Raw genomic sequence first — 13,601 nt, forward strand, 5'->3', positions numbered from 1 at the left:
CGCTGCCCGGCTGCCCAGAGCATTGCACTGGCGGCGGAGCAAGCTGAGGCTGCGGGGGAGGGGGAACAGCAGGGGAAGGGCCAGGGGCAAGCCTCCTAGGACAGGAGCTCAGGGGCCGGGCAGGAGGGTCCCGTGGGCTGGATGTGGCCCGCGGGCCGTAGTTTGCCCACCTCTGCTCTACGCTGCTTGGGGAGGTGGTGCTACTATGTCAGCCTAACAGGGCACTTACATCAGTGGGAGACCAATTTAAGTGTAGACACATGCATGACTAGGTCGACATAAGATGCCTTGTATCAACCTAACATTGTAGTATAGACCAGGCCTAAGGCAAGAGATTGTTGAGGTGGTGGTGGTGGGGGGGGAAGAACTCTCTTGCAGACACTGATTAGGTCTATCCACCAAGCTAGGGAGGAGAACAGATGACCTCGTACATGCACTAACATGTTTACGTGGTACCTTCTTGGAGAAAACAACTCTGCTACACAGTACACCCTCTGAAACACAGGGTGTATTGAACTATGTAGGTGCATGCTGCCATATGCCCCAGAAGCCTTAAAAAGTTTCTCACCGTGATGAGGGGATAAGCCTTTAAGTCTAGAATGAAGGTTTCCATTGCACGAAGCCTTGCCTGAGGTAGTAAGGCCCTGGCCATTGTCAAGTCCAGGAGCCCCCAATAAATTAGATTTTCTATATCAGAGACAGGACTTACTTGTCTAGGTTGATCAGCAGGCCAAGTGCATCAATTGGATCAGATTATGCTTATGCTGGACATCACCTGTGACCTGAATCAACCTCTTATCAGCCAGTTGTCTAGGTAAGGAAAGATATGGACCCCTCACCTCCAGAGGAATGCTGTTACCGTTGCCATACACTTTGTAAATATATAAAGGGCAGCCAAGAGATCAAAGGGAAGGGTCATGAACAAACAATGGTGAATGCTGATGATGAATCTCAGAAACTTTCGGTGGTTCTGATGAATTGCCACTGAAAGTAAGCATCCTTTAAGTCGAGAACAGAATACCAGTCCCCTCGCTCCAGGGAAATAATAATGGAGGCTGGAAAGACCATCCGGAATTTTGATTTTTTTTAGGAAGTTGTTTAACTCCCTTAGACCTAAAATAGGCTTGAGACCCCATTTTGCTTTCAAGATCGGAAAGTGTTGGGAGTAAAAGCCCTTTCCCTGGAACAAAGGAGGGACCTCTTCTATAGGTCCTACCAGGAGAAGCGATTGTATTTCTTGCAGTAACACTGCCTCATGGGAGAGGTTGCTGAAGAGGAAGGGGAGTGGGAGGCAGGTAGAAATAAATTGGAGTGTATATCTCACTTCCACCATGCTTACAACCCACTGATCTGTTGTGATGTGGGTCCCAAGCACAATGGAAGTGGGACAGGTGGTTTGCAAAAATTGGAAAAGAAAAAGATGACACTCTAAGAACTGGTAGTGAGCTCTTGGAAGATGCCACTTGTGTAGATGATCACCGGTGGCTGCTGAAGCAGACAGTGCTGGTGGGCATCTTTCATAACCTCTGCTCTTTCTCCTTGGCAGGTCCTGGGCTCAAGGGGCAAACCCTGGGAAATGCTGGGACTGATGAGGACAGAATGTCTTCCGCTTCAAATGCCCAGGGATTTCAGTGTTGCTCTAGTCTTCGGGACTATGCAGAGTTTCATCAGTCTTTTCTGAAAGAGCAATGGCCCTTCAAAAGGGAAGTCCTGGATGGTCTGCTGAATCTCTGGAGGGAGGCCAGAAGAACGTAATCAGGACAGCTCTTCATTGTGATGGCAAAAGGGCATGCTGCGAGCTACAGAATCTGCTGTATTCAGCCAGGCTTTCAGAGCTGTTCTGGAAACCAACTTGTTCTCCTTTATTAATGTTTGGAACTCCTGTTTAATCTCATCTAGGAGCCTGTCTTTGAACTCTGAAACCATATCCCATAGGGTGAAATCATAGTGCCCCAGCAAAGCATGCTGATTTGCAATATGAAGCTGTAATTTGTCTATGGAATAAAGCCTCCTCCCAAACAAGTCCAGCCTCTTAGCCAATTTATTTTTAGGGATTGATGCCTAGTGCCCCTGTCTTTCTTTCTCATTGGCTGCAGCTTCTACAAGGGAGCCTGGAAAGGGTAATTATATAGGAGTTTGAACCTTTGACGGGGGACATAGTACCTTCTCTCCACTCTTTTTGCAGTCTGAAAGGGAAGCTGGGGTCTGCCTGAGGACCTTGGTAGGCTCTAAAATAGCATCATTAATAGGGAGAGCTATTCTATCTGGGGCTGCAGATGCCAAGATGTCCACCAACCTGTGGGGTTTTTTCTGGAACTTCTTTGGGTGGATGTCAGGGGCCATAGCCATCTTCCTCATCCTGATGAGTCTTAAATCATCAGGAGGTAGAGAAATAGTTTCTAGCACAATTGTCTCATCGGGGGATGAGAAAGTGGATGCCAATGGTACTGGGAGCCAATCCAGTTCCTGCTCCTCTTGTGGCTGCTCGTGAAAGAGATCCCGAATCTGTTCGGTGCCAGGCTCATTACACTAGGGTACTTGTGGCATCGATGCTCCTGATGGCCAGTAGATGGAGCCAGGTGCGGTGACTGTGGGGACACTCTTGATTGAGGGGAGAACCTCTTGGGTTCCAAAAGGGACACTGATACAGCCCCAGTCCCCAACTGTGTGTCCCCCAAGGCCCTTTATGTCTGCACATGAGGTACAAAACACCAGAGGGTGCTCGTGCCACCCCAATGGGTACTGCTCAGGGAAAGACTCTTCAAGAACTGCACTGGAGTGCTCACACACCTACAGTGGAATGGACATCTGCAATCACTCAAAGAACAACAAAATGATTCTGTTGATAAGGTTGATTTTTATTTGTAATAAAGGATAGCTCATTAGGAGAAAATAGCAACTGCATGAGATTTAAAGGGCTACATTTCTACATGGTGGGGTAATAAATCCTATGGGGGGGGGGGGGAGTGATTTCTATTTCAAACAGCACTTCGTTAAAGTGTACTCTAGGGAACCTTTAGTGCACACCAGCAGGGTCTACATGGACCAATTAATGTGAAACACATTAGTGTGCTTCAGAAATCACACCCTGTAGTGAGCATTGCTGCTCTGTGTAGACAAGCCCTTAATCCTCTCAATCAAATGAGGAAAACTCAGTGTTAAGTAAGAATGTGAAAATATTAAAATATAATAAGCAAAGTACATTGATCTAAAAGCTAGCATTTATGTAGCCACACATTGTACAGTGGTATAAATAATTGCATAATCCAAGGTCAGATCTATCTTAAACCTATAGATACGACTGCAACAATGACTTTCATTATGGAAGACATTTTATAAGTACATATTTGCACAGAAATACATATGCACCCAGACGACCAAATTGAAAGGCTAGTTCCCTATGAAATATCTCTTCCCCCAAATATAAGTGCAGTTCAAGACCAAAATGTAAATATGTTATCTGATTAGTTGGTTTTTTTTATATATATCGATGGACCAAATTCACAGATTATTATGCGCCAACAGAACTAGCATGGTCAGAAATGAGTGATCATGACAGAGTTTTAAATAACAATGTTTGAGATATGTTGTTTGCCCCTTTGACCCCAGTTCTGCAATCAAATCTCCATGGGTGTGCCCTTGTGCTCTAGTGATTTCAGTGCGGCTCAACACAGGAAAAGGGGTTCAGCTATACCAGTGGTCTCCAACCTTTTTACGCCCAAGATCATTTTTTGAATGTAAGGGCAACCCAGGATTTACCCTGCCCCTTCCCTGAGGCCCCACCCCTTCCCTGAAGCCCTGCCCTGCTCACTACATCCACCCCTCTCTCCGTCGCTCGTTCTCCCCACTCTCACTCACTTTCACTGGGCTGGGGCAGGGGTTCGGGAGGGGTGCAGGCTCTGGGCTGGTGCCGAGGGGTTCACAGTGTGGGAGGCTGAGCCTGGGGCAGGGGTTGGGGTGCAGGAAGGGGTGAGGGGTGCAAGCTCTAGGAGGAAGTATGGGTGCAGGAGGGGGCTCCGGGCTGGGGCAGAGTGTTGGGGTTCAAGAGGGGGCATGGGGTGCTGGCTCTGGGAGGGTGATCAGGGCTGGGGCAGGGGGTTGGGGTGCAGGAGGAGGTACGGGGTGCTGTCTCTTGGAGGGGACTCAAGGCTGGGGCAGAGGCTTGGGGTGCAGGACGGGCTATAGTTCATATCTGTAATAAAAAAAATCTGCTTACCCTTAAAAAAACAGAAGTCCCTAAAATCCCCCTGAAATTTCTTAGGAGTTGGGCAGGTCTTGTCACTTCTCTATGGGTATAATTTCTACCTGCTGTTCTTAAGGCAACTTCATTTTAAGTAAGTCTCACTTAGGTTGAAAAAGCTGCCTTACCTCCTTTCACAATAAATGCCTTCCATCTAAAATTGCATAGTTTGTTGTTCAGTGCTTTTAAAAAAGGTTCTTAGGCCTGGGAAAATATTTAAGTATAGGCTGCCAACTGGTAGAATGTAATGAGGATGAAAGGTTGAGAGGTAACAAACAAAATAAAGAGTGAAATCCTCACTCTATGGATGTCAAAGAGTCACCCAAAATGTGTATTAAAACTGTATTAATCTTCTGCTAAACTACATTTTATTAAATATGTTAACCAAACGTTAGTTTGCCACTATATTTTTAAAATATACTGCATGTGCTTTTTCCACTTTTTTCTCCTTACAGCAATAGGTTAAAATAAGAGACAAAATTTGCTTTTTGCTTATTGTGAGATTAAATAAGGCATCATCATTTATTAGTTCCCTGAGAATGTATGAAACATATTCATCAGTACAGATCAACTACATTTGTACTTTTTATTCTCCTTGCCTGGCTTGAAGTAACATTTTGTGTTGATTTTCTAAGCATTCTTTCAGTTTATCTTCAGTCAAAGTCAATCGCTGCTCCAGGATTGAAATAGTCTGCAAGAAGAGGACAGTCATGTATTTTTTACATATTTCTGCAATATCATAAATGTGCACAATGCTTTATTCACAAAAACAATGGCTTGTACTGAATAACAAAAAAGACTATGGCTGCAATACTGGCTTTAGATAGTCTCCCATTTAAACCCAAAATTAATACTATGGCTTTTTAACTAAGAGGATTGTCAAAAGGCATAAACCTGCCTCAACAAAACTTACTGGAGGGTATTGTATCCCTGGATAATTATTCATCTACACAAGCTTTAATATAAATAAAATAAAATATCATCCATTAATGGAACATATTGTTTGGGTCTCCAGCTACAAAAACAAGCACTGCAGAAACAACCAAAAAAGAGGTTTGTTTTTTTTAAAGTACTAAATAAAAGGCATCCTCCAAGAATTCATTTTATTTCTAGAAAGGTAACTTTCTAGACTGTTCTGCTTTAATCTACATTATTCCACAATTAACTGATAGCCCTTTTGATTCTTCTGATAAATTAAGCATTTTCGCTCAGCATTTCTTTCACTACATTTATCTGACTACCCCATTTCAATTAGGCACACTTTTAATAAATTACCAAGTAAAGTGCAATATCTTAAATATAAATTGGCTGGAGCTGAGTTACTGAGAGGAAATGATGAGAATTTTCAACTGAATCAGAAGCCATTGATTAATGCTGGTATTTGCTCTGTCTCACACTGATTTTTAGAATTATGCCTGTGCCTGGACTCTACCTTGATACCTAGAACCTGGAGCCCTCAGGCTGAAAATGTCTATAGTCCTGGAACTACCAAAAGATGGGGATGCTCTTCTCTCAACTGTTCTGCCTTTCTTATTTTGTTCATCCTCTGTCAGAGCATGATTGTTCAAGTTGGAATCTAACACACTCTAGTCAACAGCAGGCTTCTGGTAAATCAACATTAGCAGTTACTACTGAAAAATCCCAACTTCCCAGCCAAAGAGTTAAAAATATAACAATAGCCTTTCAAAGTTTTAAAATGCCATTGGCAGTTGCATAACAAGAAAAAGCTTTTTAAAGAACCTTCTATGTTGACTTTAATGAATTTAATTCATATGGCCAACATTTCATGAGATTGAAAGAATTCAGCAGGACTCTAACCATCTGTAAAGTCAGCCCACACAACATTTTAATACTTCGGGTTATGAGCGTGGCTCCAGGTTTTTTACCCAGTAATGAGGGAATTACCATATTAATTAAGGAAGCGTTACTAGTCCATTGCATACTCACTAAAGTCAAAACATCCAGCTGCTCCACAATGTGCTCTAAAGCATTACCCAGAGCTGGCGAGATGCCTATGCGCTTGTCCACGGTACACACAGCTGGTTCAACCTCGTCCTCCAGCCTCCTTCTTGAGCTTGCGGGTGAGAACAAAGCAGGACGATACCGCAGATCTTCACTGCTCATATCATCTTTGAATAGGGAAACTCCATTTGAAGAGCCAGTTGTCCTTGACTTCATTTAGTTGGAATCATAGGGAAAGGAAGGTATAAAGATCTACTTTTTTATGCTTCAAAAATATATTGGCACATACATAAGCATATACAAAAGGGTCAGTTTTTCTTTCTGTATAAGGTCCAATTTTATATCACATCCATTCATTCTCACCAAGGAGAGAATTTTGGCTGTGGCAGATATATGAGGGAACAAAAGTTCACAGTATATGGAGAAAATTCAGCAATCCTCACAGATGATGTCAACACCAACTACTATATCTTGGGTACATATGACTGAGGGATTAGAGGTTTTACTACTGGAGATTAAAGTCAATGTAAATCTTTCTTTAATAAAAGAGAAAGGTATCCTATACAATGAAAAACAGCCATAGATAGTTTTTAGTTACTCATTCAGCTACATTTTCCTGGGAAACTGACTTCCCCAAAGAACAAGAGGAGGAAAAGGTTGAAAGGGTACACACAACCTGAAGTCAAGGGAGAGAAAGGAGATTAAACTATCAAACAATGCTGATATATGAGCATTGCCTCAAGATCAGAGTGACAGTATCAGTTCCTTTCATGCTGCTTTATTTCTGTTTTTCTTTGCACCCTCAGGAGTCCTAATGGCACTCTCTTGCGAGGAGAGGCTGCAAAGTCAGCAGTCACCAGATGGTCACTCACATCAACTTTACCTGGCTCTATCAAGATGCCAAGGGTCACATTCTTTTAATGCCTCAGATATCTTCCCCCAAAATAAACTAATGATAGCAGCCACATTTTGTTTTCTTACCAAATTAGCCTTGTAATATCCATTAGATTACAAAAGAAAACAGAATACACGAGAAGTTAAAATTGTAACTGCCTCTCTAAAGGTTCTTTAAGTCTTGTAAAACAACCCTATAAGCTTAGCAATGGAAAGAGAAAATTCTGATATTTTACCTATCTAATCCTCCAAAATGCTAATAATTTAAAACTGGATATACTTTCAAATTAGAGAATTGTAAAATACATCTTAATTCATAAAAAATCCTTCTCATGACCAACATAATTTTCTAGAACTTAAATCGCTGAATTGATTTAGTGTCCAATTTTCAAAGTTGGGGCGCTAGGTGTTGATTTAGGCAAATTAATCAGTAGTTAGCTAAAAATTGGATCTAAATCCCATTGAAATCAAAAGGCGTCTTTACACGGACTTCCATAGGAATTGGACCGGAACAGTAAAAAAAAAAAAACAAAGAGATTTAGGTGTTTAAATAAAGATTTAGGTGCCCAAATGTTAAGCACCAGAGTCTGAAAATCTGGCATTTGGAATGTAGTTTATTTTAAAGTTGTTTGCCAGTCAAGACCTTGTCTGCAAAGCTTGAACCTGCAGCAATTTCTCGCATGTGACTGTTTATAAACTCAGGAGAGAGAGTTTATAAAGGATACACTGTACAGAACTTTCAGTATAGTGTTGCTAGCTGTTGCTACCAGATAATCCATAACATTTATACGCATCAACACTGTATATTCAAGAGTACAGTATTCTAGTTGTACACTGGAGATCTTTAAAAAAAAAAAAAAGAAGTTAGTATCTGTATTTCTCCCCCTTGCTTTTTTCCTTTATTAACCCCCTCTTGGACCGGGGCTGATTATAAAGATCACTTGGCAGCCATGGATCTGGCAGTCTTGCTGCCATTTTGAGAATGTTACAAGTCTGCAGCCATCTCTGGTGACATCACACTTGAACTACTCCAATTAGCTTTATTTTGGGAAGGAACTGATCTTCTGCATGCAACTAAAGCAGAAAGAAATGGCTCGATAGTTGTCCAACGTGGGCAGGGGAAAATTTGGGTTCCCACTTCTTTGCATCAGCTGTCTGTTTGGGCATGGATTCAATTTTAGGTTTCAATTCTAAAATGTTCAAAACCCTTAACTGACTGGGTCCTGAATATCTCACTGCCTTCTGGCTCCTATATAATTTTATGCATAGGCGCCGACTCCATGGGTGTTCCAGGGCTGGAGCACCCAGGGGAAAAAAAATGATGGGTGCTGAGCATCCACCGTTATCCATCTTTCCCCCTTCCTCCCAAGCACCTCCCGCCTGCTGGCGGCCCCGCCGATCAGCACCTCCCCTTCCCTCCCAGCTCCTGCTGCATGCTGCGGATGAGCTGTTCTGCAGCGTGCAGGAGGCGCTGGGGGAGAGGGCGAGGAACAAGGGTGGGGCATGCTCAGGGGAGGGGGCGGAACGGGATGGGAAGAGGAAGGGCGGGGGTGAAGCGGGGGCATGGAAGGGGTGGGAAGAAGTGGGGTGGGGTGGGGTGGGGCTTGAGGGAAGGGATGGAGTGGGGGCAGGAAGAGGCAGGGGTCTGGGGGAAGGGGTAGAGTGGGGTCAGGACCTGGGGCAGAGCTCGGGTTTTTAGCCCCCCCCCCCCCCCCCCCCCCCCCCCCCCCCAAACACGGCGCCCCCGCCTCTCTGTATTTTTAGACATGTAAGAAAAAAATGGGGCTGTTGCAGCTTGAGAATTGTTGTGGAAGAAGGGGTATAGTTCATATCTTGCCTCTGTAGCTTTGGGTATGTGGAATGCCCTTCCTCCAGATCATAAAAGTACCTCAAACTCACTAAGATGTTTTTAGCTTTTTAGGATCCTTAGGAAATAGGATTAATAAGGCTCTTCTGCATGTGTGCCAGCCTACCAACTGGAAAAGTTCTCCAAAATTGGTTAATGGAGAAAAATAAGAAAAATAAATTGTGGTGCTATATACCAAAAATCATTCTCATCTTACAACCTATTAATATAACAGAAGAAAGAGGATTCTCATGTTTAATTATAACAGGAAACTGCAAGAACGTTATTTTTTTTCTGATAATATTTTTGAAAAGCAAATTCATTTTCTTGCTGCATGAGTAATACATCTTTTTATGAGATAAAAACGAAAGGATTATAAATGTGGTTAAGCAATATAGAACACAATCCTGGTCTTTTCTGAATGCTTACTGCTTTATAAATCAAGTTTTTTGATAAGCTATTAAAATGATTGCCAAGTAGTTCAAAACAAAACACACACACACATATTCATTTTTTGGGCGTGGGGGAAGAAGAATTCTAAGAATATTAGATGCTGACAAGTCTACCCTAAACCAGTGGTTCTCAAACATACTTGATCGTGCCCCCCTTCTTTGTGTCTGTAGTAGTTAACGCCCACCCCCCGCACTATACAAGTACATATACTGATTTAAAAAAACAGGCAACTCTTACTAAATATTAAAAACAGTAAGGCATTGATTCGAACAGAGCCATTTAAATATAGAGTAATATACATTTTAAGTGAGATCTTACATGCATCACAATGCTGTTACCAGTGTGATGGGTGCACCTGTTTTTTGGAGCACAGCAATTCCATACTGGGTAGTATGCTTGAGACAGCTATCCAGAGATCCCCTTCTACCTTCAATTAAATATCCACACTGCATCGTAGGAAACGGATTAATGTACAGATGGCAATGACTCTGTATAATGCTATGCAAGCTTAACAGAAATCCATCAAAACGCACAGCGTCATCTAGAGTCAAATGCACAGCGCAACCTGAGGACCTGATATATTTGGAAGAATCAGCTTAGCTAGTTATTCATTGCTGTGGGGAAAATGTGTGCAGTACATTTTTCCCCCCCTAAAACTTCACGCCCCCCGCAGAATACATTCCACTCTGCCTGCCCCAGTTTGAGAATCTCTGCCCTAAACAGTGACCTACTTGGTAGCTGAGGTTTCCTGTTAGTCTCGGTGCTGATACAACAGATGTATTTTTGAATTTCTGCAGACTGTAAGTAAATCAGACAGAAATTTCATTATGAACTCCCACAACTTTTGTTACTAAATCCAATACAAATGTATCCTTAAAACTCCAGGGAGAAAAAGCTGTCAACTTGAATAAGCAGCATGAGGAAATAAATAAAAAAGATTTTTTTTTGTTGATTTAACAACAGAACACTGCTCTAACATTCTAGGACATTAGCAGTTGAATGGGCAGTGGAGAGTGTTTTGCAGCTAGGTACATCAGTGCCTCTGGTCAATTCAGCATGTACCGCTTCCTCAGGCGGAAAGTCTTATACTATCTTAGTGTATTGAGTAGGACCCCGGGACACTGATATTGTCTGCAAAGACTTCAGGACATGACATGGCAGGGAAGGGCTACATAAATAAGTGGGAGACAAAGAGACTTAATAGTTGTCAAACTTGAAAGGACCAAATGCTGATAAGAAAACAATCAATGCAGAGGAAAGCCACAAAAATAAGACAAACCAGTTTTCTAAAAAAATAAATAAAAGAAAAAATTATCATAAATTGTGCCCAAAGAATCTGTAACTTAGTTATAAACAAGGAAAGAGCACTGGTAAAGGTTTACAAACTTCAATCAGATAAGTTATGATTATGACTACGTACCTAACGATTAATGGCATTAAAGACATCTAGATATGTTTCTATCAAAATATGACCCACATTAGATGATACAAGAGCAGCAATCTTCTTCACTTCAGTGAAGGAGCCATAATTGTAGAAATGAGAAATCTTACCTAATTTTCTGTTTGCAGCTTCTCTCCACATTCATTACTCATGGGCCAATGATTCCCACCTGTAGAATTTGGAGGCAGTCCCATGTTGCTGGAGGCTCCAGGACTAGGCCACCAAAAGAGTTATTCCACAGCCAAAGAAACACTCCAGCAACCAATTATTAGCATTAAAACAACTTGATCTAATATATTAAATTAACCTTAAGGCAACATATGTCTGTCTCCTTTTAGAGAAAAATTTCAGTGTATATTCTGGCCATTTACCAGACTGCCAGGGTGGGATGAATCCAGAGAGAAGTGCTAGCAGAAAGAAAATCATCACGTAAGACATTTCTCATTCGGATGCACAGCTTCTCTACTCATTCATTATTCACGGAAAGTAGCAAGCGAATGCCAGAAGGAGGAAAAGGATAAACAGAATTTAATTATTCCAGAAGAATAATAGGAAGGAACGGGAGCTCCCCCCCCGATAAAGCAAGATCTTTATAAATTAAGAAGTTACGTGGAAATCAAAGGATGCTTTCTGCAGAGGAATGGAAACTTACTTTGCAAAACTTCCTGAGATGAGGTTCATATACTTTTCCACCCAGTGCCTCTGATGGACTTCTCTGAATAGTTTCCCAGAAGCCTAACATGCCAACTGTATCCTTTATGTGAACTGTCTTGAAAGGTAACAAATTCTTCTCTAATCAGGACATTATTTCCTATGCCACAGAGAAGCTGTGACCTATGCTTACTCCCTAGTTTTCAAAGGGATATAAAAACTCATGCCTCAGTCATAAGCCAACCTCTAATGGGAAGTAGGGGGAGACTTCCTCTGCCAGTATCATAATTGCCCATTATGTGGTTTCTTCCACCTTTTACTGTTGGATCTGGTATTGGTTACTGTCACAGAAAAGATACTGGACTAGATGGGCCATGGGTCTGACCCTGTATGGCCATGTTTGCAGGTTTTGATTTTTTTTTTTTAAAAGACATCCCAACAGAGGTGTCTAATGAACTAAAATGATGTGTACTATAAGGATGGAAAATTGTCTTGAAAGCATGTTTGCTTCCACAGTGAGTATGTAAGGGTCTAGAGTGGAAGCTGGGTTGGCTTTCAGCATATTGTTTGTAGTTATCTACCCACAAAGGGCATGTCTTAAAAAACTGCATTAAAAAACCCACAGATGGCCCATGCCAGCTGACTCAGGCTTGCAGGGCTCAGGCTAAGGGGCTGTTCAAATATGGTGTAGATGTTTGGGCTTGGGGTGGAGCCTGAGCTCTGGGACCCTGTGAGGTGAGAGGGTCCCAGTGAGCCTGAATGTCTACACCACAATTAAATAGCCTTTTAGCCCAAGCCCCTTAGCCCAAATCAGCTGGCACAGGCCAGCCGAGGATGTCTAATTGCAGTACAGACATACCAAAAGAGGCATTTGGATGTTATCTGAGAATATCTAATTTTGCATTGCATCAAGTGCATTATTCTATGTCCTCAGAAGGTTTTGTTGGTTTGGAGAAAAATTTATCTAGGTTTCCTTGGAAGCTTTTGTTCCAGATTTTTCCACCTGCCAGAGTAATCTTGGATACTCTTGGTGTTAGTAGCAACCAATGGATTGCTATGCTAGCTTTGACAGTGAGAGTTGAGGCCTCTCTGCAATCTCAGCTACTAATTTCTCTAATATTTCCCCCAATAACTCCACACCAGCAAATCTGCATTCACAGGATATCTGTTTAGAATGAATAATGGCTATTACTGCGTATAAAATGGTTTCCTTATAGCCACCAAGTTAGAATCCATTGCTCATCACAAATCACATCAAAGGTTTAACCAAGAGAAAACCAGAGATGTCTCACTCCAAGCCAGGCTCGTACCTCTAGACAATAAGCCACTTGTTTATCACATCGGAAGCTTTCCTTACTAAATAGATGAAAAAGCTTTCATCTGAAAATCTATAGCCAAGGCTTTGAAATTGCTGTGCAGGGTGATATCACTCATACAGTCTATGGGGTCCTTTATAAGGAAGTCCCTTTCTGAAGGTATGAATGTCTCTTTCACTGGTAAAGCTATTGCTGCACCAATTTTAGGCTCCCCAAATGTACACCATTTCTTTGTTCTTACATAAACATTTTGGTTAAACATTTAGTTTAGTCAGATGTTCACATTTGGATTTTATGATACACCTCTACTCCGATATAACGCGACCCGATATAACACGAATTCGGATATAACGTGGTAAAGCAGTGCTCCGGGGGGACAGGGCTGCACAATCTGGTGGATTAAAGCAAGTTCGATATAACGCGGTTTCACCTATAATGTAGTAAGATTTTTTGGCTCCCGATGACAGCGTTATATCAAGGTAGAGGTGTACCTTCAAAGGCATTAATAATTATTACTTTCGTGTGCGTGCGTGTGTGTGGGGGGGGATGCATATGTCGTACTATCTTGCCTGGCTGTTTACAGGAGGAAGGCAGGACTCTATTCATCTTGGCATGGGAACCACACAACAGAGAGATACCTGTAAACCTATCTCAACTGGGAAGTAACTTGCTAAATGGCCAGGGCCGGCTCTAACTTTTTTGCTGCCCCAAGCAAAAAAAAAAAAGAGTGCCGCCCTCCATAGCGCCGCCATAACACACCCCCTCAGGACCGCACAGCCACCCCCCCCGCACGCGGAG

At 42.3% G+C, this 13,601-nt stretch overlaps 1 protein-coding gene across 2 annotated transcripts in view; it reads right to left on the minus strand.

The window, feature by feature from the left end:
- Positions 1 to 4,270: 4,270 nt before the first annotated feature.
- POC1B (POC1 centriolar protein B) overlaps positions 4,271 to 13,601 on the minus strand; it is a 97,448-nt gene continuing 88,117 nt past the window's right edge. For both annotated transcript variants that reach the window (XM_026648834.2, XM_026648832.2), the window contains 2 exons: positions 6,188 to 6,412; positions 4,271 to 4,931 (listed from right to left, as the gene is read on the minus strand). In XM_026648834.2, the coding sequence (XP_026504619.1) occupies positions 4,827 to 4,931; positions 6,188 to 6,412 (330 nt within the window). In that variant the 3' untranslated portion in view covers positions 4,271 to 4,826. The remainder of the gene's footprint in view (positions 4,932 to 6,187; positions 6,413 to 13,601) is intronic.

Source organism: Terrapene carolina, unplaced genomic scaffold (genome assembly GCF_002925995.2).
Source record: "Terrapene carolina triunguis isolate 2854851 unplaced genomic scaffold, T_m_triunguis-2.0 Scaffold68, whole genome shotgun sequence".
NCBI classification, from domain to species: Eukaryota; Metazoa; Chordata; order Testudines; family Emydidae; genus Terrapene; species Terrapene triunguis.